The 25,031-nt window shown below is 35.4% G+C and overlaps 3 protein-coding genes across 3 annotated transcripts; all 3 read right to left on the bottom strand.

Annotated features, from left to right (window-relative positions):
• Positions 1-684: 684 nt before the first annotated feature.
• On the bottom strand, positions 685-2,674 carry LOC112506187 (wall-associated receptor kinase-like 20). Its single transcript, XM_025110207.1, has one exon. The coding sequence runs from the start codon at positions 2,672-2,674 to the stop codon at positions 749-751; it is 1,926 nt and encodes a 641-aa protein (XP_024965975.1). The 3' UTR covers positions 685-748.
• A 995-nt stretch (positions 2,675-3,669) lies between these two features.
• Positions 3,670-12,052, bottom strand: LOC112525948 (peptidyl-prolyl cis-trans isomerase FKBP16-4, chloroplastic-like). The gene is made up of 10 exons (XM_025136285.1): positions 11,702-12,052; positions 11,477-11,617; positions 10,073-10,128; positions 9,936-9,991; positions 9,707-9,764; positions 9,373-9,447; positions 9,097-9,186; positions 6,066-6,143; positions 4,069-4,109; positions 3,670-3,987 (listed from the first exon to the last, which is right to left on the bottom strand). Exons 1-10 carry the CDS (start codon positions 11,844-11,846, stop codon positions 3,960-3,962), a joined length of 768 nt encoding a protein of 255 aa, XP_024992053.1. The 5' UTR covers positions 11,847-12,052; the 3' UTR covers positions 3,670-3,959.
• Positions 12,053-13,141: 1,089 nt separating this feature from the next.
• Positions 13,142-14,928, bottom strand: LOC112527026 (protein CHUP1, chloroplastic). The gene is made up of 2 exons (XM_025137508.1): positions 14,225-14,928; positions 13,142-13,707 (listed from the first exon to the last, which is right to left on the bottom strand). Exons 1-2 carry the CDS (start codon positions 14,915-14,917, stop codon positions 13,270-13,272), a joined length of 1,131 nt encoding a protein of 376 aa, XP_024993276.1. The 5' UTR covers positions 14,918-14,928; the 3' UTR covers positions 13,142-13,269.
• Between the last annotated feature and the right edge of the window lie 10,103 nt (positions 14,929-25,031).

Here is a 25,031-nt window from a genome sequence, read left to right as displayed (position 1 = left end):
TTATTTATAAAGATTATAATTAAGTATTATGTTAGAACTTAATAGTTATCCTAATTATATTTTAGATTTTTTATATTTAAAATGAGATATTTATCCTATATTTGATTATGTTTATCTACAGTTAGTTACACGAATTCAGATATGAAGTTTTAATAAGTTGTACTTACGCACAATCTACATGCGATCTTGAGTTTTAAGTAATATGCATTAATAAACAGTACTTTACGTATAAAAAGTGGTTTTTAAGAGTTTTTGTCAAATGCTTTATAACATAGTATAGATTATGTTAGAACTCAATGATTATCTTTATTATATTTTAGATTTTTTATATTTATAATGAAATGTTTATCCTGTATTTGAGTATATGTATCTGCAGTTGGTTATCCGAATTCATACATGGAGTTTTAATAAGTTGTACTTACATACAATTTAGTTGTAATCTTAAATTTTAAATAATATGCATCAATAAATAATATTTTATACATAAAAAATGATTTTTAAGAGTTTTTATCAAATACTTTATAATAAAGTAGAGATATATATTTCCCCTTTGAAATAATTCCAAAGGTAAATTGATGTTATCTTATCATCATTTCCAGAGCATATCCCACAATACCCTTTTCTTTTATAATATGATTGTCCAATGATACACACATGCATATATCACTATACAAAAAACCTAATGGAAATCGTCCATCGAAATAACCGAAGTCAAACAGAAAAAAGTCAACGAGAATCCAAGAACACTTTATATGATCTCTAGTTCTACACTTGCCTCGTAAGAAACCTCTTCTTGATTCATAATCTCAATTATGGACAAGAGTTCTTGAACCACATCTTTCATGGTTGGTCTTTCCCCTCTCTTCTCTCTTAGACAAGCAAGTGCAAGCTTGCAGAAGAGCTTAACACTAGCCATAACCTGACCAGATGGTTCCAACCCGACCAACTGACGGTCCACGACCTCCATAACCGCGTCAGCCCGCTGAGCCACGTAAACCGCCAAGTTCACATCATCTTCTTCTCTTGCAAAGTCAATGGCCCTTTTGGTAGTCAGGATTTCAAGCAACACAACCCCATAGCTATAAACATCACTTTTATCTGTTAACTGATAATTCCTATAGTACTCAGGGTCCAAGTAGCCCAACGTCCCCTGAGCACAAGTCGAGACATGGCTCAACCCTGGTCGAGCCAGTCTCGAAAGACCAAAATCGGAGACTTTTGCATTGAAATCATCGTCTAAGAGTATATTAGTCGACTTTATATCTCTATGATAAATGGGAGTGTGAGTAGCAGTGTGAAGATAAGCCAATGCTTCAGCAGTTTGTAAACAGATTTTCAGCCTTAATTTCCAGTTCAAAAACTCAGAGGACTCGCGATGCAAATGATGATGAAGGGTTCCTCTAGGAATGTATTCATAGATCATCAATGGCTGCTCAGCTTCAACACAACATCCCAAAAGTCTAACAAGATTCTTATGATTTACTTGAGAAAGTATCCCAACTTCATTGAGTACTTGCTGAGTGCTCTTTATATTTCCTACTTTAGCGGACTTAACTGCTACAACTGTCCCATCTTGAAGCTCACCTTTATAAACTTCACCAAATCCACCAACCCCTAAAATTCTGTCTTTAGAGAAGCCATTTGTTGCTTTCTTGAGTTCTTTTAAGCTGAACATTCTTGCAGATCTCATTCCACTCTTCGACTTGAATAACTCTTCCCTCTCCTTTGCAACCTTTGCTTTTTGACGAATCTTTCTTGATTTTCTCACAGTTACAGTAGTCATCACTACAGCCACCGCAAAAAACACCGCCACCCCAATTGTAATCTTGATGGTAAGGCCAGATTTTAAGTTTTTCCTCTTTTGCAAGCAGACTCCAAGGACATGATCCCAGTAATAATGCGTCTTGCATAAACAACGGGAAATACCCTTTTTGCTGGTAGGCAGACACTTGGAAGTGAAAGAGCATTCAAGTTGGGTTTTACAAACGGGTTCTGGTGGTGGGTCCCATTGAATCTCGACTCCTTCTTCCCACTGGCTCGCGGGTTTCTCTTTGTCCAAGTGTATAATGCTTCTGAATGCCCTGCAACCAGAAGCATGCAATCGAATCTTGTATGCTGATGGAAGACCACCTGCAATGAAGGTACAACATGGGTTGATAGAACTTGCACACTGAAGAGCACGGGTTGGGTCAACCCTGCTAGAGTTTTCAAGATAGAGATGGCAAAGACTTGAAGTAGTGCAATTAAGAGGAGACACAAAGAGACGAGGTGAACAGTTGAAGATGAAGATTGTATTTGAGGAAGAGATGTTAAAAGGGAGTGTTTGGTTTAACCAAAGTCCCTCACTGACAGGGAAATCTTGGGTGGTGCATGAGTTAGGTAACCATGGTTGAGTCTGGATCACTAGTTTTTGAGTTTCTGAATTGATTTTGAGCACAGGATATGAACTTCCATTGAGGGCATCAAAGTAGAGTTTTTGAGAATGGGTATCACAGTGAAGGGTGTAGTCAGTATCTCCACAATTGGGGTTGGTGCTTAAAGGGTATGGAACTTTTAGGAGGCCACAGTTTGGGCAAATCTTTTGGGAAGAGGAAGAGTAACAAAAGAAACAAAGGAGAAGGAAAAGCAAAAGAGTGTCTGCAAGGCAAATCTGTTTCTTGTTTTGTCTACTCATGGCTCTGTTTTGAAGAGGGAAATTGGAAAGATTGTGATACAAAGGGTTAAAAGATGAGGACGATAAATAATGGCTAAAAATTGGAATAAAGTGGTTTTAAATAAAATAACAGAAGAATCTATCTTGAAAACTACAGAAGTCTGTGGGATTTAAAGTAAAACTATTTATGTGGTGCATCCAGATGGCCAGATAGGACCTAACTTACTTGCTTGACTTTCTTACTGGACTTATCTACATGTTTTAAGTTGCTATGTACATTAGTTTCTACTTGCATTATATGTTTAACCTGATAACATTGTCTGCTTGTACACCATTGAATCATTATTCTACACATTATATTTCCCAATGATCAGCTATATTACCTATCTTATTGCCTGTTTGCACACACCTTTGTTCCATGCACAAGCTGGGGGTCTTCAAAGAAACAACCTCTTGATCCTAGTGGTTGAGGTAAGGTCTGCATACATCCTACCCCACCCAGACCTTACTTTCGAGTGAGATATACATATACTAAGTTCGTTTGGTTTAGTTTGGTTTTATTCATACGATGGTCACCAATGCAAAGAAATGTATACAAGGACCTAACTTGAGCACAATTTGTACAACGGAGGTGTTTGGAGGATCATAATCGAAAGGGCAACAAAAAGGAGTTCTACTACGTACAAACTAAATGAGAGATATATGGCAAAACCGAAGATATAAGAACTTGTCAGCTCTGCAAGATGAAGGAAAGGAAGTTATTTCACTTGCCTTTTATGATGAGGCTGTTTCTATGACTCAAAACTCATGACCAAAGATCATTACTTATTTCTGGTTCTCTTCTCTAGCTACCCATATGAGTGGAGCATTTAAAAGTATAGTTAACTATATGATTGAGAAAAAAGAACAAAGAAGCTAACATCACGTTTTCACATGAATCATCAAAATAGCATCGCATTGTGCCGTGAAAAAAAGGACATATAAAGTAGAATGAAAACCTGTACAAGTGACCAGAATTTAGCTACTAATTTCATCTTCCATTACCCAATACCCACGTTCTTGCATTAAGGTTTAATATTATGTACCTTCCATGAAAAATCATTATGCAGGATCTAATATTTCACAACTCAAAAAGAAAAATATGCCACATCGTAGAGAAAAGTTGTGGTAGTCTGAGAACCTGCAAAAAGCAGCTTCATGGTCCCTAATAAAGCTATAAGTAAATGATATTCCAACTTCTAGCATTATTACGTGTCATTCTCTGCTCTTCTCCATGTACAACAAAAGGCAATAGAGCATATTCATGTTATCCTTCAACTATCTTGACTGGAGACCTGCAAAGTGACATGGATGAATTAGAATTACTTAAACATAAAACACAAGGCAGACAATGTTTCTTGGCACCTTATACATACCCAAATGGACTTTGTTTAATGGACAGTAATTCAACATCTATCTGCATTGTTGAAAACAAATAATAATAAGAGAAAGATCGATGAAAGTAAGGAGGGAAAAAGATATTTCAGGGCATAATTGTTCATCTCATGCATCACCTGATACAGACGGAACAAGAGAATGTAAACAATTATCTTTATTGTAAAGAGCTTTACAAAGTGTATATTCTAGGGCCCCAATTAAGTTCTCAACAAGATTACGTTATCTACTTTTCTATTTGGCAGCCGTTAAATATAAGCAATTTGGTTGTATTCAAAAGAGGCTCCACACCGTTCAAGATGTGAATAAAGTCCCTAGTGAATCTGATACACAAAGAAAGAAGTGGCCACAAAGTAGGCCTGATAACGAATTTGAGATAGAGATATCCACCAACTACATTTCATACAAAAAGGTTCTGTATGGATAGTTAGCTTGGAAAAAGTGAGGAGGGTCAGTTAGTGGATCAAGTATATGGTATGTGTTCACAAACCAAACTCAAGGGTGTGGAGTTTTCAAGGATCAATTCAGAATGCACCAGAATTGTTGAAGATAACCAAATGAAATGATGAACAATAACACAGAGATATATGGTTCACACAATAGGGCTAAGTCCTTCAGTTTAGTACTCAGAAAGAAAACCAACTCTTAATCATATGAGTATTTAAGGCTCCATTATAAGTAGATATGGCAAAATAAAAAATACTTTATAACTTTTCCTTAGTTTTGGTCAAATACTAAATTTTTGTAGAAGATATAATCAAATACAAATTATCATAATATTCATATTTTTTCTTTCAGATGCCGCAAAATGATGATTTTTCTCTACAAAATGAATATTTTTATCTTATTTTTCATTAATGCATTTATTGATTAAAAGGTGCAATAATTGAAATCAAACCATCAATAATAATTAGGCTATAAAACAGATAAAAGAAGGGTCATAAAATTATCATGCAGTAGCATATATAATTTATTATATTTGTGAAAAGGGTCATAAAATCATCAATAAATGCATGTCTCAAGGAAAACGCCATCAACATGCTTCCTAATGGCCCACTACAAAATTTCTCACCTTTTAGTGCAAAGGAAAATATAGACCATTTAAGATGTCAATTAGCTGAGCGTTAGTTAGAATTACGTAAATTCCTGGATCTGGGCAAATAGAATACACGTTATCCTAATTCCTAAAACTGTGAACAACTTTGTCCACTTATTGAGATTGTTCTTTGAAGGTTTTGTATCAAAATATGTGAACTTATATGTAGAACATAACTTCTTGCACTATTTTCTTTTCATTATTCACTACAAGGATGAGCGCTTAACACTTCTTTTCTACCGCATACACACATGCTGGAAAAGAAGAAAGATTAAATAAAGAAAAAGGAGAGGGAGAGGGAGAGGGGGGAGAGAGAGAGAATAGCTATAGCATGACATATAACCAATTGTAGACATCACTATTAAACCCCACAACTATCATTTAGGGGAAACATGAAAGAAAAAAGATGTGCACAACATTCGCTCATTTTGAAAATCATATTCTTCTTTTGGAACACGGCATAATGCTAAAAGCAGAGACTTTAGAATTATCATAAAGAGTCGAGTAAAAATCTTAGCGTGAAAATGAGACTCACTAGCTTTGTGTACTTCTTACAGAATTTAGTACTTTTATGTATCTTAACTTTTTCTTAGTCTTGATCCCAAATTATCTTGATTGTTTTCGACTTGGTGCTTCAGCATATCAGTATTTTTAACAAGTGCAGCATTTAAGTTCTCATCTGGTAAAAGAACAGGCTTCAGGGAAGGAGTTCAGATAGAAGCAAGTGTGGAGTCCAACAAGTTAAGAAGGGGAGATTTTACAATTGTTTATCGATATAAAAGAAGTCTGCATTGCATCCATGTAAACTAAAAAAAGTTATTGTAATCAAATATTTTGAAAAGAGTTGATATCTCCACGAGTTGTCTAAAATAAATTAGCTACCTCAATGGTTGCATTTGGAGGAATTTCCTGCACACCTTTGCTTCCATAAGCAAGTTCAGGAGGAACAATCAGCAGCCGCTGCAAGAAGGATGAATTAAAAATTCTATGCGGTCAGAACATAATTTCCTCGTGAAGTGGGTTCAGTATTACAGGATTTATATTAGATTTATTCAGTATCTCAGTCGTGGTTCATCAGACACACCATTTTATTACATATCATATCATTCTCAGTAGCACATCTTTGACAAACCATAATTTTCTTTGTTGTATCAGAGCTTTATATTAGGACTTGGGACCACCATTTCGATGTTCAGCTTCTTGATTATTAGTTCTCTCCTTTTTGCATGCCTGCTATTTTTTTTGGATCCATCTTGGTGAAAAGAAATATCGATGTGAGAGTAGTGACCCCACTTTGGTGAAATACAGAGTATATGAATAGTATATATTATATATGATCCATGGTCACATCCATTAACAACCAATCGGTCTTGAGTTGGAACTGTACAGGTTTGGCATGGTATATAGCAACTTTTACTCAGATGATCAGGCCTAAAATGCTTAATCAGAGTTCATATCACCAAATGATATGTCCACATGTAAACTTAAGGAGCTGGCTACACAAGATGGGATGTGTTAGGAATAGTGACCTCACATCCAGAAATATAATTTATCTGATAAGTATATATGGTCCTACACGTCCATTGCCAACTAATTGGTTTTTAGTCTGAACTCATAGATTTAAAATCATTCGCTTGACATGGACAGTGCATGTGGCTTGTTGTTTCAATAATTCGTGATGACGCAATGGACCACCACAATGGTCCATATGCATTTTTCTGCCAACAAACTGATAATCACCGAGGTTCCAACTCAAACCAATTAGTTGCAAATGGATGTGGCCTAGATCATGTATATAGATCACATTTAGAAGTTTGTATTTCCCAGATATTAGATCGCTAGTCTAAACACGTCCCCTCACATGTGGTTATTCCTCAAAACTTCATGTGGACAAAGCATTCATCGACATGGACCATACACGTCGGCTGTTCGGCACATACATATCAACACACTAGTTGTCTGCTTGGGATATCCCTATTTTTATGATAAGGAGTTAAAACATGTGAGTTGTTTTTGAATCTGACAATTATTGAGTGCATTAGCCCCAAAAAATTGATTTTGATGAATCCAAGTTCTTCAGGGCTTCATACTCTACAGACTCTACAAAAAGCAGGCTTGAGAATTGATCAACCTGGTGGTTAAAGGAATTGGAATAAAAAGGTGGTTGACTAAGAGCCTAAAAGCACCAAATGTTTCATTTGTTATTGGGGACTGTACGTTACTGTCTCAAAGTTCGAAAAGTTTGATATGAATGAAGAGTACAAGGCTCTTGTGATAATTCTGGATAGTTCAAGGGGGGATTTGGACAATGTCCGGATATTAGAGGGGGTTATATGCCATCTGAGGAAAGTTTAGTAACTAACTTGACATTTCAAAAAGGTTCATGTCTTTTTTGTGTTTCTAAAGATAGTTGCGTGGTTTTTGTCTCTCATCCAAGGTGAGTTGTTTTTTGTCATTTAGTTGTAGTTCAGGGAACAGATTACTCTGAAAAATTTTGACGGTGCTTCCTTAGTAATGGCCAGAATATCCAGGGATCATTATCCACTAGATGAACATTGTGGTGGCTACTTATAATTTAGCTTCTAGTTGAGGGGCTGTTTGACATTTGCTGAAAGTTTAGGGTTCCTTAAAGGAAAATCTATGCTGTTCCTTATTAGTTACAGTTATGACTATTGGCAGCTCCACCTCTTCAATTCTGAAAATGTATATGGCTCACTAATAATATTGGCCATACATGTATTTGAAGAATTACGGTCTCATTGCTTTGTTGTTCTTGCAGAGTAGTGTTTCTTGGTGTAGGAACACACATGTTCCTTTTTAGAAAAATAAAGAGTCAAGAGAAGGAGATCTAACTAGCCGTTGTGCTGAGGCGTTGACCAACCGAGCATGTTTGATATCCATGCTTCCACTTGATAATGTTTAAAGAACAGATTTACTATTATGCAAAGAAGTTAATAACATAGCTTCACACGCATCTCAGGTCATTTGTCTTGGCCTACTAGCCCACCATTGTACTATATAATCACATCATTCCAGGTAAGAACAGCACATGTTTAACATACCCTAATTTGTTTCATAGGCTACGTAGCACGATACAAGCTACTAATAATTGCTTGACCATAGTATACACTTTCACTCACGGAAACATCCTCGGGGTGGAAGGATGGCTCTAAAAGGTGTGCCATGGTGTGAGGTACGTCCCCGATGCCATGTTAACCCCCACTAAGGCTATATAATGCATCGTGTGCACCATGGCGTCTTGAAGTGCCCACCATGGCACATGATTTTTTAACATGTTATTTGACTTTTTGGTTTTTAACTTTTTTCTTAGAAGTCTACCTTATCTTTACTTTTTATGTTGTAATAATCCTTTGATATAACACTTTCTGTAAGCGCCTATATATATTATTTGATAATAACATATGATTTTTCTTCTTTTTATATCAAATTAAATTGTTCAAAATCTTTGGGTAATAATAGAAAACATATATATATATATGTGTGTGTGTGTGTGTGTGTGTGTGTGTGATATACTAACTTGCCGCCTTAAGCCACACCTTGAAAAACGGTTTGTGGCTCCTAAGGCTTGAGGATTGATATCGTCGCCATGCCACACCTCCCGCCGTTTAGAACCCTGGACAGAGGTAATGTCTACGTACATTTTACCCCCCTCAGACCCTACTTCATGTGGGATCTACTGGGCTAGTTTGGTTTGGTATACGCTTCCACTAGAAGTGACAGAGACAGTGCATCCATCAATTTTCCTTGACTAAATTAAGGTGTACTATAAACCAGCGACTACATTAAAGAAATGGATCATGTGACTCATGAATTATAAGGAAAAAAAAAAAAAAAACTTGTTAACAAAAATTCTCAGCAAAAAAGGGTATTCAATCCAGAATAAAAATCGTACCTGGCCTCCTATCCTCATGCCTCGGACACCAAAATCTATCCCTTTAAGGACATTTCCTCTTTCTGATTCCCCAACATCAAACCCATAAGGCTGAAACAAGTAAGATGGTGGAATTTGGTTACTGTATTCATCAATATAAACCCAAAATCAAACATAACGGGAACATATACTATCATAAAGCCATACCTGAAATCTCAACTCTAAAAGCCATAAATTAAATAAAAAATGGTCTGATTCAATTTTACATCATGAAAGTTAGATGCCAACTCTCCTTACCGTTCCACCGCCGACACCCATCCCCTGTCTGCTTGTCATAAAAGTGATGTTTCTCCATTTAGCAACATAGTGTACCTACAATATCAGTGTGAGAACATTTATCAGGCCCGTAGATTATGGTGATTGAAAAGAAATGTTAGAAACATAAAGCACGAACATATTCGGTTACTAAGTTTTCACCAACTGACAAAAAAATAGTGTTATTTTGAGCTTGCCGCATCTATGTTTTAATCATTCAACATTTAAAACAACAGACTAAATGGTAACATATTGACTCAAAGATTATTTAAGCATGCAATAATGGCTAAAAATATAATTGGGCCACAAACCGTACTGCAACCCGAGATCCCTTCACAGCTTCAGCTCCATTTCCAACCTTCAAATCATAGTATCTGAACAAAATTTCCTTCAAAAATATCAGGTGCATTCAAGAATTTTGACAGTCGGAACTAACATGGTACATTTTCTCTATAAAAACAGACACCGATAAGGTAGTAATTTGAAAATCATAATACAAGTTAGCACTCAAAAAAGGAAATGGTAGGTGTTAATAATTTACTAACTTGAGCCCATTGGGAAGGGTTGTGTATTCACTCTCGGGTACTTTTGCTCCCTTAAGCTGCAATAAAGAAAATTGAACTTTCAAAATTGTAAGTAGCTATTGTATATATAATCAAGTGATACATAATAAGGATCTCACAGCTCTTCTACTTGTACTAGCAGCAACAGCCACATCGGAGACAGAAAAACCAGCAGCTGCTCATCGTAGAAGGAGCATTAGGCACACAACAATAAATCAATCAAGATTTTTATGTTGAGGACCATACAGCATTCGATTATGTTGCACCTTACTCACTAACAAGATTTCTAGGAAAACTAACAATGTTTGTAGCATGAGGACCACATAGCATAAAATTATTAGTATATGGCTGAAGTTGATGATTTGTCCATCCTATTTTACGTAGATGTTCAAATAGAATGACAAAAAAAAAAGCAACTCAAATGGAACAACTTGAATCTATGACAACAACTACAAGCATGATAGTAGGGGATGTTATCTTAAGAAAATTCCCATCTTTCTTGTTCATCATCCAATGATGAACAAGGGATGTTACCTCTAAACTGTTGGTAAAAAGGTGGAGCCTTTTCTCTGGTCTTTTTCAGGAATGATAACAGAAAATTTTGCTCCAATTAGGGGAAAATATCACTCTCCCTCTATAACATGAAAGTTGCAACATTTCCTTTTTCCGCAAGATTTAGAAAGCAAAAGTAGTTGATTTTCCTTTTAAATAAACCATCATTTGTGGTTCATACCATTTCCTCATCATCATCAATACCAAGAAATGTCGATATCCATTTAGGCCCACAAAATTCTCCTTCTTTGTCATGATTGAAGGCTGCTTAAGACATTTCACTAATAATCATACATCTTCCTTCAACTACGTGCCAAAACGTTTGTAGTTTTTCATTGGACGAAAGGAGTAATAAAATCATTCAGGATACCTTTGTCTTTTGACTTGATGCAGGTCGATTTTGAGATCAAATGCTTACACTATTGCATTTTGAATCAGAAAACTTTTGTTATTGGTCGCCGTTTGATAACTTTAAGATGCTGCCTTTGTTTCTCACTAAATTGAAGCATATCTAGACTAAATTCGGATCCTAAAACGACTTCTTTGACTACAAAAATTGAAATATATCTACAAATTTAGATCATCCTGTCTCACAAATCCTTGAAAGTTAAAAAGTTCGATCAAGTCCAGTCAAAAGTAACTTCTGTTATTCGATTTTGTGAAGAGAATCATCTATTTGGGTTTCCCTTTGTCTGAGATAAAACATCATACTTGCCCAATGATTAATTGATCATATATCAATCAAATTTAGATATTGAACAGATGTATTCATTCTCAGAACTAAAAAACAACAGAAAATTACAAACACAACCAATGGTCCAATAGCCAACAACCAAATCAATAGAGAAACCAAAACTAGGTTCCCAAATCCAATTCAAACCCTAATTAGTTCCTCATTTTTTTACAGAAAACAATCTTTGTATCACAAATGTGAAGGGCATAGACAAGTAATTCATTGAATTAAGCAATACCTGCAGCAAGAAAACAAGTCATGAATGCTCTTCTCCCCTCAATTTGAGACACTGATCCATCTATACTGACAGAGGCTTCTGGTGAAGATGATGTGCAATTACATGAAAACGTAAACCTAACTTTATGGGGCGATCTCTTCCCTGCAAATACCAGAAACAAACACTTCATATAAAGAGACATTATCCAAATACCCACAAAAAAGAAAGATATGTAGACATAATTACTTGAAGTGGTAATGGAGGAGAGATAGGGGGGAAGGAGAGATGGTTTATGGAGGTAGAGAGAGAGTTCCATTGGAGGTGACAAGTTATGAATTGGGTTGGGAAGAAAGAAAAGGAACCTTTCTTGGGATTCTTTGGTGTTGTTCATATGTGTGCATGAAAGAGATTAGGATAGTATTGTGAATATCATCCACATTTTCTTGTGGTTTCAAAACCCAAAAAAAACATATGGAATTATATGATCACTTCACTCATAAGAAATAGCAATAATTCTCTCTAGATTTTATGATGACAAATTCTTTTAAACCTAGAGCTGAATCACAAAATATAAGGCTCGTTAGTTCTTGATTGAAACATAAGCGGTTTCCGTGCACTCGCACTCGATTACTGTAAGAAAAAATAGGCATATGAAACCAAATTCATAACAAATATCAAACATGAGTGAGATAGTCTAAATACTTGGATTAAATTGTGAGATACAATAGGTTATAGTTTGATTCTTTTTTTTTATTTTATTAATCTGTATATCCAACCTATTATACGAGCCAACTAATCCCAAGACAACCACCTGCTTTACAGATAGTCCGGAGTCACCGCATTTGAACCTCCGTAGCCACAAGGAGATTTTTGTTCTTTCTTGGATTTGAACCTGGGACCTTTAGGTATTTTTGACCTTTGTAGCCAAGCTCAAACCAATCAGGCATCACCTTTATGTTTATAGTTTGATTCTTACATCTTGCATTTGTGTATTTCTTTCATCTTTATGGGCCCTACAACTTTAATCACTAAAATCGTTAACATTAAATATATGACTACCCGTTCAAACTCACAACCTCAAGCATAATTACAGATATAACTACCATTAATCAGACTTCTTTATTTTTCTTCCATTTTAATTTTATTATTTTTCTTCTTGATTTATTTTCATTTTTCATTACAAATTCATCATAAAAGTCGTGTTTTATCTTGTTTTCAAGGTGATGTATATTTATTTTAAATATCAAGATCGTTTCCATTTTGAAAAAAAATGTATTTTATTCCCTAAATTGACACTTAAAGGTGTACCAGCTAAAAATAATTTGGGTTCGCCTCTTGAATGACCTTCTAAAAAATTTCTTTTAAATCCATGACTTTCTGACAGGTTTTAGCATGTTATTTCCATACATCAAAATGCGACTTCAATACACCATAATGCCACTAAACTTATCAGATGATTATGTTGTTAATAAAAATCTCATATAACGTCAATGACCTAAATAGTCCAAATAACTTATGTGTCCGTCATTGGATTCGTAACAAAAGTGAAACCATATATACTTATAATTATTTCGTTTAAGTAACCAATCCATATTTTTCATATAACGACAAGGACAATCATCGTCATAACGATAATCTTTTATTATATAAGTAGTGGAGAAGGGATGTAGAGATGATTGCAATCTCATAGTGGATATAAATGAAACATAAAAATTTAGGACGAGATTTTTATTCGCCGTTCACATGTCATATGTTTTTTTCTATATCTAAAAATTATGATAGATTTTGATGGTCACGTCAATCTTTCAAATCGCTTAAACACTAGAAAACGACTTCCTTCCGGCCGAATGTCGCTCCTCAGCATCGTCGATAACTGAATGGCTTCCAAAGCACTTAACCTCGTGATCCTTCCCATTTCCATCGACCCATTTCTTGAACTTTTTAACCAACCATCGTTTCTTTGAGTGTGATTCATCGTGTCCGAAAACCCGCATATTGTGGTGCATCATGCCATCATTGTGGGAATCGTGCATTATGACACCACCGTCATTTTGTGGCTCAGTAATCGGTTTGTCTTCTAGTTTTTGTTCTTGTTCGATCTGATTCCTTCTTGCTAGCTCGTGCTTTAAACATGCATGACACCATCGAAGGTATATTAGTTCTTTCACTTCTGCTGTTCGATCCTTCTGAAGCCGTTGTAACTCGTTTACTACTTGATTGTAGTTCTCCACCAGTATCAGTTCAGCTTCGGCCTCCAAAACACAAAGAAAAATCTCGTGAGTTTCATCGCAAAGACGAGTCTCGACATCCCAATTCGATCACTACAACAAAATCAAGTTTGTTTGACGCTAAAAATGTCTAAATGTTATAATAGACTGATTTATTGGACTTGCGTTTATAAGACAATGTCAATTGTGCGTCTTATAGGACATTTTGAGCGTTTTTACAAGTTTTGTAGGACATTTTTTGGAATAAAACCCTTTTTATGACATTATTTTAAAAAAAGTGTTTTAAAAAAAACAATTATCGATGTGTTTATAAGGCATTTCTCCGACATGTCCTATAGAAAACCTAATACGATACTTTATTTTAAAAGTGTCTTAAAATTTGTTAAGAGGTCCAAATAGTACTATAAACTTATTGTAACATTTTTACATAGAACAAGCAATTATTCATCGTATAAACCGAAATCCTATAAAACAGTTTATTAAAATATTTACACATTTTTAAGGTTTTACAAACCTAATTTTGTTGTAGCGAATGGTTTACCTTCGACGTTACTACGTTTTCTGCAGCATCGAGCTTGCTCAAAACCTCGTCCTTCTCGTCCCGCAGTAAACCAATCGTCACTCGCATTTCCTCAACTCGACGTTCGAATTCCCCAACCACGTTTTCTTTTCCTTTCAACTCCGCTTCTTGTGCTTCGATCTTCGAATTCCTTTTCCTCATCGACCCTTTCATTTTGTCCACCTTTCTTCGGAGAAAACCATTTTCAAATCTTAAATCTTCGAGTTCTTCCAAAGCTTTTAGATACTCTATCACCATCTCATCAAACTTCTTGTTTTCTACCTCCGTTGATGACACCTCCCTTTCCAAGAACTCAGTTCTTTCTTTCTCCATAAGTAAACTGTTCTGAACCTCCATCAAAGCGTGTTCTTGATCTTTCAGCTCGATAAACCGAAAGAACCGATCTTCTATCTCGAGTTCAAGCTCTTGAAGCTCTTCGGTTTTACTTCTGAGAGCAAAGATTTGGTCTTTGAGATAACTTACATCATGGGTATTGTTTATATAATCACCATTATCTTGATCGAATTCAGTTTCTTCGACTCGATCCTGCAAAGATGAGATCTTTCTGTCCTTAATCCTAGCAATCAGAGAACAAGCAACAGAAAAAGCAAGAGGAATTCCAGCCACGATCAAGATCGATTTGATCGACTCTCTTGATGATCTCGTGCTTTCCATAGGGATTTTTCTGCAATTAATCTTGGTTTTGGTTGTGTTTTTGATGAATAAAGAACAGGAAAAGTGATGATATGATGATGCATATTCGTTGCTTTTGTGTTATGCTTTAAGCTATCTTTTGGGTTTGGAGTAGTTTTTGTTGCTTTTTTGGGGCACCCTTGATGGCCACAAACAAATGCAACTTTTGATCAATTTGTTTTGGAATCGGGTTCCTTTTTTGTGTTCAACAACGTGGGATGGTTCGTGGTTGCTAGAAATATCGAAAGAAAGAAAAATCGAAACGGGTATCCGTTTCTAATGGCCGAGGATTTCTTGCTTTGACGAGTAACGGAGTGGGAATGGGGTTGCTTTTTATACCCACAATGGGTTTGGGACCGGGTTGAGAATGAATGGATGATACTTTTGCTATTTACCGTTTTAACAGGTTTTTGATAGACATGAGAATGAGACTCGTCCCATTGAGGAACTTGATATACCCGTTTTGATAGGGACGGGTATTTTCTCTGCAAAATTGGGGACGGGGATCTCGGAAAGTTAAAAGCCGGGTATGGGGACGGGGCCATGTAACGCGGTCCCCACCCCGTTCCATCCCGTCCCCCTGAATATTGTATATTTTTATATTAAATATATTATTTATAAAGAATTAGATTTAATATCTTTTAGATTTAGAAATAGTATTTTTGACGTTTCTTTTTATTTACATTTTTTTGGGTTGTCTTACCTTTTTTATAGATTAAAAATGTTGAAAGTCGAAAACATTTGATCAAACAATTACGTATTATGATTTTGTTTATATATGAATATTTGATACTCTATAAAAGCAAAATTTGAAAATATGTGATATTTAAACATGAACCATTATCAATTGAATGTGGTGTTTAACGTATCTGATTGAAAACATCTTATGTTAACGAGGGGAAAAATCCTCGTTCCCTGTCGGGGATGGAGATGTGATCATATTCTCCTGTGGGTGTGGAATGGGAACGGGGACGGAGATAGAGGTTGGGATCCCCGCCCCATTCCTATGCCTAGTTCTCGATTCTTGACAAATAATGGGGCGTTTGGTTTGCAGAATGTTTTTGGATAGAATGAAATCTGTTAAAGAAATTTAACATTGAAGAAATTGGAATGAATGTTATAGGTTTGACTACCTGTTTGGTTGACTAACATTTGAGTGGAATTTGTTAAAGGAATTGTAATCTATTTGTCGGCGGTAGTTTAGATCGGTGGTGGTTCAGGTTGGCGGTGGACAGTGATGGTTCAGATCAGTGGTGGTTAGATGGTTGTGGTCGGCGGTGGTTCACATCGACGGTGATCGGTAATGGTTTAGATCAGCAGTGGTTTCGGTATGTGTTGGTTCAGATTGGTGGTGGCCAAAGATGGTTCAAATGGCGGTGGTTGATGGTGGTTAAGATTGGTGGTGATCGGCGATGGTTCAGGTCGACGGTGGTTGGCAATGGCTTCGATCATCGGTGGTTCAGATCGGTGGTAGTCGACGGTGATTCAGATCAGTGGTGGTCGGCGATAGGCAGTGGTGGTCGGCGGTGGGCAGCACCAGTTCAGATGGTGGTTAGCGGTGGTGGTCGATGATGGTCGGCCGTGGTTCAGATCAAGTAGGGAAAGATGAAGATAATTTTGTCTTTGTAAGAAAATGAGATGTAATTGAATTGAATTCCTTCTCAATTGTGATGGAATAACCAAATCCATGAATTGTGGAATGTAAAGAATTAAATTTCATTCCATAGATAAATCAAACTCCTGAATAAAATTTGGTAGATACAATTGATCAGTTCAATTTCTTCGAATTCCGTCAGAATAGTGCAAATCACCCCCTCAAATTCATTTCTTCTAATCCATCAAAAATTAGATGGGGTGGTGGCGAACTAGGAATGGCAACGGGCTGGGTTTGGGTATTGGTATCCCCGTCCTCGAAAGCGATAGCTAAAAACCCCCTGTAACTGCCCCGATCCCCGTCGGGTCCCCGCGGTTTCCCCGATCCCCGTTGGAGAACCCGTTAAGGGTAAAAATTCTTTTTTTCACCGTTGGTTATAACCGAACCCGAACCCAAACCCGAAACCGATCTGAAAAAAATTATAATATGCTAATATTTTCACAATGTAAATTACAATTTTTTTAAATATGTAAGTTTAAATGTCTAAAACATAATCGAACCAATTACAAACAATGTATTAGATTACGATATAAAACTAAACAGAAATTCAAACATCATACAACTAAAATCACGATTTTAGACAAATAAACTAGACTTTTTCGTGAGCTTTATTTGTATTGTTGAGGTAAAGTGGATTTTTTTTTTAAATTTTAATGTTACTATTTTCTTTTAAGGATATTATATATATATATATATATATATATATATGTGTGTGTGTGTGTGTGTGTATATGTATGTAGGTATTTTCTTTGTGGTAACCGTGAGATCCAATTTTAAGAAGAGAGAAGATAGGAGAGAGGAGAGAAAATACCTAAAATGTCCTTCCATTAAAATTTTAATTAAAAATTACCAAAATTATAAATTTTCTAATTTATCTATTGATTTGTGGTTGAGATTGGACCTCACGGTTACCACAAACTAATTAATTCTCATTTAGACCCCTATGTATATAAATTAAAATTAATATATATATATATATATATATATACATATCGGGCTGGGTCAGGCCGGTGATCACCGTCCCCGCCCCCGTCCCCATCCCCTTAATATTCCCGAATTTGTCTCCGATAATACGTCCCCGAACCCGGCCAAAAGATTTGGTTTTCGATTTTCCCCACAGTTTCGGTTTTTTTTACCATCCGTATGGGAAACCAGGGTGCAGCCTTGTTTCCATTCTTTGTGGTTGCAATTTCTTGTCCAATTTTACAAAAATGGATCAATTGTAATTAAATTGTACTGACAACGGGTTAAATAAGTAAAAAAAATCAAAACTTTTATCAAATATAAAACATATCTAACAATTTAAAATCTCAAAATACACTCTAAAATATAATTATAGAACAAAATAACATTAAATTGAAACCTTTGTTAATAGTTTAGTAATTTCATTACACAAATTACTTAAAGCATCTCTAATTCTTTAAAATAAATAAAACATAGATTTTGTTCTTTTTTTTACTTTAACAAGTATTATTTAAAATGCAGAAAACAAGAAGAAATTATAAAATTATAGAAAACTATTAATCTCAATTTACATTTCATCATCTCAAAACAGATATGTAATCACAGAAAAAAAAAACCCTAAAACACTCTCTAGAACAGAAGACGTATTCTCTCAACTAAAACAAAAGGAAATTTTGAAATCAAAATTCTGATCTAAAAATGATACAAAAAGTCTATTTATATAGTCAAGAAGTTACAATTTAACCCCTTCTACTTTATCCATTCATGCTCCGCTACCCTTGTAAACCCCCAACATCTACACAGCAGCCCTCCTAGTTTTTACCTTTTAATAATCCTGAAATACAAAATTAAAACTTATAAATGTCAAGATTGTACCATAAAATCTATATTTCAATATCCGTCCTCAATCTTGACATTTAAATAAGTCAATCAACTTCAATTTCGAACACAAATAATTGTGTTGATTTGTTTCAAGAGATTTAGTGAATATATCAGCATGTTGTTCAGTAGAAAGAATTTTTAAGATTTTTAACACACCCAAATTAACCTTTTTTCGAACTTTAATTTCGATATATGTTTAGTGCGTTCGTGAAAAACATGATTATTAGCTATTTGTGTAGCAGACTTATTGTCATAGTACAGATTTATTGGGAGTAAATCTTTAATTCTCAAGTCTGTCAAAATTTTAAGAACACAAATAATTTTGCAATACCGTATTTGATGATCTAATCTGGTACGAATGATTTTGGAAAAAGAAAAACGAATCTAATTACAAGAAAAACAAAATCATATATTTTAAATATTGAAGGTTTAATTCGATATTTCTGTTACAATTGATAAGAAATAAGAGTGTCACACCATTTCCCTTTCTGTTTTTGGAACTTTATGACAACTGAAAACTTTCCAACTTCCTTTGGACTTCCTAAAACAAACCCATAAAAATGGTCAACATTTATGAATGATACATTATGCATTAAAAGTTGTACCTTACTAAAAAAAAGCTTAACTATAAAACAATGCCACGTAACTGTTTCAAAAGAAGGGATGTGAAAACACGCATCTCCCCCGCCTCCTCACTGAAAACGTGCAACTTTATTTACAAACTTAACGTCACCTTGCACCACCAAAATGTTTTTATGTCTTTAATTATTTTTACTATGTCTAGTTAAATTATTCGTATGAGTGTGGGTGTGAGTTTAACTTAGGATATTTATATAATATTTGAGTGTTTTTATCTTTTATCACTTTGTAACTTGACAGGCTAGGATCGTTCGTGTTCACCCAGTGGGCAATATATCCCAACAGTGGCGGTACAAGTGCACGCCGACACTTTGATCGCTTGCAAGTAATAAAGTGGTAACAAGTACCGAGATCGTTCCACAGGGAAGGTACTACTGAGATTCAGAGACTTTTCATGAACTTCTTGCACGAGTTTCGAGTTGTAAATAAAAGTTGGATTTTTGTTTATAAAAAGACCAAAATAGGACCGACTAGCGAAATAAGGAAATAAACTTTTTATACTAAAAAATAGGCATGGGTGCAAGTGTTGCTTAAGAAAAAATTAACAATAAAATGGTTAGACTTTTATGAGTTGTTTATAAAAACTCCAATATCTCGAAAGTGAACTTTTATAACCGGGCCTCATAAAATTCCATAAAGTTTTTACGTTTACCACTTCAAGACTTGTCGATCTAGCTAAAAAGTAAAAGGAATGCGATTCTTACCCAAATCTCTTTGTGATAAGAATACCTATTGCTTAACCCCTAGCTAGATACATACAAAATTCGCGTCTTCACGTAATTATCAAAGACTCTATCAAGTTCTTTGTGCATCACTTAAGCCGTATTTCGGATCCGCCCATCTCTGGGTCTAAGATCTAACATTAACACTTCAAAGTGATCGGCTTATCCGCGTTGAGTTTAAGTCTCGTCTTAAGTGACCAAGTTACGAAATGATAAAAGATAAAAACACACAAATATTATATAAACATCCTAAGTTAAACTCACACCCACACCCATACGAGTAATTTAACTAGACATAATAAAAATAATTAAAGACATAAAATAATACTGAAATATAAATTGCATTAATATAAAATTAAATTACAAATACAAGGAAATAAAATACTAGACTAAAAATTAAAGACATAAATTAAAAAGCATAATAATAAAAAGAAAGAAAAAGGGAGAAGTGAGACACAAAAGGTGTTTTGTGTCTCACTTGGTGTTGTTAGTCTCCTTCTTGTCTTCCAAAATGACTTCTGTAACACCCTCATTTTTTTTTTGAGAATGTTACGTAATATGAAACAAATTCCTAAATAAATATTCCAAAAGACGGCTAAAATAAAACCGTTTAAACCGTTTACAGCGGAAGCCTTTGAATCAACCAAAAATTAACTTAAGTTCTAACCAACCTCATACCTGGTTAAGTTACAAAAGATCGACACAACGCTGCTAGACACAAGACTAAAAATAAAATGATAATTAGCAACTCTCTAAGCGTGTCCTTTGCCCTTATCCAACCTCGAACTACCTGGCCCTGAGATGCATACTATAGTTAGCTTGTAAAGCTCAGTGAGTTCATGGTTTGCGTGAATAAAATCATATCTTGACATATATATATGGCATATATGCATGCTTTATAATAAAAGTCACAGCTTTAAGAAAATATATATGTAAAACACTGAAAATAAGAGATCTCATATAATGTTTAGTCGGGTATGGGTCATTTAGTCACAAACACGCCCTGGGTTGATATGTCAATCTTAATTGATCACCCACTTATCCGGGTCGTGTTCTATACTGGTCGTGACTTACTGGTCAAATGCACATCCTTGAATCATAAAACTTTAATATGGAATAGCATGCTAGAGTTATTCGAAAACTGATTAAACACATAGCATGCAACCATTCACAAAAATAACATACATGTAAAATATATCATAACATGTATGTAATTGAAATATCATGCATACGTACACATCATCAATAATTCATATCATGCAAAAATAATTTGTACTTAGGTATGCATCCCAGTGAAATCTCATATGATAACGAAGGTTGCTTAACTAATGTCGCTGACTGGTAACCTACAATTTATAATAGCGAATAGCATATAAATGATTAATTTCTTCCAAAGGCTAACATAAGAGTCAACTTACGGTCAACTACGTCGACTAGGGTCAACTATGCTTAAGAACGCTCCTCACATCAACTAAAATTATAGGAACCGTGAGTTCCGACATAAGGTGTATCGTCTAGCTATATATCTTAAAACGACATCATAAACGTGATTATTAAGTTATCTATTATATGATAGACATGTTAATAATTACACATTTTGAGTTAAAAGCGTCCTAATAAATTTTCAACTCGAATAACACTTCGTATAGTCAATTATTCATTTTATAACTCCATAAAATCATCTTTTATAAAATAATTGTCTAGACGATATGTATATATATATATATATATATATAATATAATATAAACTCAAGAGCTACGCTTTAATCTCATAAAAAAAATCATCGAATTATTTAAATGATTCATTCTAATTATCCTCAAATAATTACATAGTTACAAGTAGTAAATTTCAACCTTGATGGTATTTTTATAAAGCAAAATGGTCACGTATTGCTCAAAATACACATTCTTTAATTTTAGAGGCATTTTGATAATTTTATAAAAATAATAATATAAAAATAAAGTTAATAGACCAATTCCCAAGACATAAGGTCATTTTGGTAATTAAACGGGATAAATAATCGAAATGGGGTCAAAGTTTGCATTTTAAACAAACTTAATGAAAGTCTCATAAAATTATTATGCATAAAATTATTTCTGGAAATTCAAGAGACTAAATGCTAATTTTTTAAACTTAAATATATAATGTATATTAACAACAACGGTGAATAATAAGAACATAATGTATAGATAGCTTGCTAGTTAATGCTTCGATGCTGCGTGGCTGAGGTCGCGGGTTCGAGCCCCGCCCTCAGCGTGCGGTCTTATTCTATTTTTTCTAAGGTAGTCGCACGCGTTATTGGGTCTGGACCAGCCTGTCACCCAGGCCCAAACAGCAGCAAAAATGACAGCAGCCATGGCTGCAAATTGAAGCTTTTCAACTTCGAAAATAGCTCGTTTCTTGACATTTTTTCCTCGTTCTTTTTGCACAAAACTCTTGGTAATAATTTTACCAACACTTTGACATAAAGAACACAAATTTTCATTAAAAAATGAGTTCCATTTACTCATTTAAAGTTTTAGTTTTAAACTAAACCGAACAAAACTTTAAACTTCAAAATCAAACCATAAAACACCAAATCTGGAATGTAAGGCTACTAGGGTTCTATAGAGGACTAAAAAACGAAGCTAACCATATCAAGAACATGAATTTTAGTTGAGTATTTTACCTCTAATCGACGAAAAACGAGGATTTTTTGCTTGAACTTCAACTCCGGTTTTCTCCTTCAAAACTCCACGAAAATCCGAGTGGTTTCGAGCTAAATGAAGAAGACAACGAGACCTACTTAAATCTGGTTTTATTTGGCTTATTCGTTGACTAACCGAGCCAATAGGAGCCTTCTAAACATCGCATTGAAAAATCGTTTTCAACTTTTCAGAATTTGTCCTATTTACGAAAAAGGTCCCTCAAAGTTGGACCACTTTTCACCAGACAGTACCCCTGCACTATGAGAAATGACCTACAACCCCCTGGCTTGACTTTTTCTTTCACTTTTGGTCCGATTTTTAAACTTCTTTTAATTTCTTTATTCATTTAATATATATATATATATATATATATATATAAGTACGTGTGTGTGTGTGTGTGTTTTATAATTCAAAAAAAAAATGAAAGGAATATTAATGAAGATAAAATTATTTTATTCCTCGAAATTTTTGGGTTTTACAACTCTTCCCTCCTTCAAGAAATCTCGTCCTCGGAATTAATACTCGCTAAAACAATTGAGGATATTTAGCTTTCATTTCTTCTTCCGGTTCCCAAATTAGGAATCCAAACCTGATTCCCATGTCTATATATTCCGTCTGGTCCAGCTGTCAAAGTCTTAATTTGTCCAATCATTCTCTCCTTTTTGATGTTCGTTTCGAGTAAAGCTTCTTTTTGGACATCTCGTATTCGGTCTAGAAGCTTCATTTTAACACTCATCCACATGGCTCGAACCCTGATTGGTCCAGTTCTCTCCTTCCTACTAAGTGCATCGGCAACTACATTTGCCTTACCTGGGTGGTAGTGAATCTCACAATCATAATCCTTAAGTAGTTCCATCCATCTCCTTTGTCTCATATTTAGCTCCTTCTGATCAAACAAGTACTTAGGGCTCTTATGATCAGTATAGATCATGCACTTCGTTCCGTACAAATAGTGTCTCCAGATTTTTAGCGCGAAGACTACATCTGCTAATTCCATGTCGTGAGTTGGGTATTTCCTCTCGTGTTCTTTCAACTGACGTGACGCATATGCAATGACCTTGCCTCTCTGCATTAGTACACAACCCAAACCCATTTTTGATGCATCGCTATAAACGACAAAATTTTCTACTCCTTTCGGTAGTGATAAAACCAGTGCAGTGCTTAGTCTCTCCTTAAGTGTCTGAAATGCTTCTTGTTTCGTTCCCCAATCAAACTTAACCGACTTCTTTGTCAGTGTTGTCAAAGGCGTTGCTATCTTGGAGAAATCTTGGATGAACCTTCGGTAATACCCTGCKAGGCCTAGAAAACTTCGGATCTCCGATACTGACTTTGGTGATTCCCAGTTCATAACTGSATCAATCTTAGCCGGATCCACCTTGATCCCTTCTGTGTTGACTACGTGACCAAGGAATTGTACCTCATGCAAAAACTCACATTTTGAGAACTTGGCGTACAATTACTCTTTTGCTAGTAATTCAAGAATCATCCTTAAGTGTTGTTCATGCTTCTTTTTTACTTTTCGAATAGATCAAAATGTCATCTATAAAGACTATGACAAATTGGTCCAAATACGGTCCACAAACTCGATTCATTAAGTCCATGAATGTCGCAGGTGCGTTTGTTAACCCAAACGGCATTACTACAAATTCTAATGTCCGTAACGAGTCCTAAAAGCGGTCTTCGACACATCCTCTTCTCGAACCTTCAACTGATGGTAACCCGATCTTAAATCGATTTTCGAGAAATAGCTCGCTCCTTGCAACTGATCGAAGAGGTCATCGATCCTTGGCAATGGATATATGTTCTTTATCGTGATTTTGTTCAACTCCCGATAATCGATGCACATCCTCATCGTGTCGTCTTTCTTTTTGACGAATAAAATCGGTGCTCCCCATGGCGACGAGCTTGGCCTGATAAACCCTTTATCTAAGAGTTCTTGCAATTGCTTCATCAGCTCTTGCATTTCTGTTGGGGCTAAACGATAAGGCGCCCTTGCGATTGGTGCCGCACCTGGTACCAAATCGATTTGGAACTCTACCTAACGTTCCGGTGGTATTCCCGGTAATTCATCCGGAAATACTTTTGGGTAATCCCTCACCACTGGAACATCATGTATTGCCTTCTTTTCGAGCTTGGCATCGATGGTGTATGCCAAGTAAGCCACACATCCCTTCCGCAGACACCTATTCGCCTTAACTGCATTGATTAACCCTACGCAACACTTCTTTCGATCACCGTAAACATGAATTGTTTCTCCTTTCGAAGTTTGAATCTTGATCATATTTTTATTGCATACTATTTGCGCATGATTGTTGGACAACCAATCCATCCCCAAGACCACGTCAAAACCCCCTAAACACATTGGCATAAGCCTGACAGGGAAATCCTTACCATCTATAACAATTGTGCATTCATCAAATACTTCGTCTACCTTACACTGACTACCGTCGGCTGTTTCTACAGTGTAGGTTTTGTCTAGCCTACAGGCACTCCTATTCAGATAGTGGCAGAAGGTAGTAGACACAAAACTACCATTTGCACCCGAATC

This window comes from Cynara cardunculus (assembly GCF_001531365.2).
Source record: "Cynara cardunculus var. scolymus isolate 2C chromosome LG 1, CcrdV1, whole genome shotgun sequence".
NCBI lineage: Eukaryota > Viridiplantae > Streptophyta > Magnoliopsida > Asterales > Asteraceae > Cynara > Cynara cardunculus.
The sequence above is the reverse complement of the archived record's forward strand: the minus strand, read 5'-3'. Positions and strand labels throughout refer to the sequence as shown.

Coding starts and splice junctions, on each gene's coding strand:
- LOC112506187 (XM_025110207.1), bottom strand. CDS start 2,674: ATGAGTAGACAAAACAAGAAACAGATTTGCCTTGCAGACACTCTTTTG.
- LOC112525948 (XM_025136285.1), bottom strand. CDS start 11,846: ATGAACAACACCAAAGAATCCCAAGAAAGGTTCCTTTTCTTTCTTCCC. Junction 9,992..10,072: donor CTAGTACAAGTAGAAGAGCT/GTGAGATCCTTA, acceptor TCTTTATTGCAG/CTTAAGGGAGCAAAAGTACC. Junction 4,110..6,065: donor CTCCAAATGCAACCATTGAG/GTAGCTAATTTA, acceptor TCAACAATGCAG/ATAGATGTTGAATTACTGTC.
- LOC112527026 (XM_025137508.1), bottom strand. CDS start 14,917: ATGGAAAGCACGAGATCATCAAGAGAGTCGATCAAATCGATCTTGATC. Junction 13,708..14,224: donor AAAACGTAGTAACGTCGAAG/GTAAACCATTCG, acceptor TGTGTTTTGGAG/GCCGAAGCTGAACTGATACT.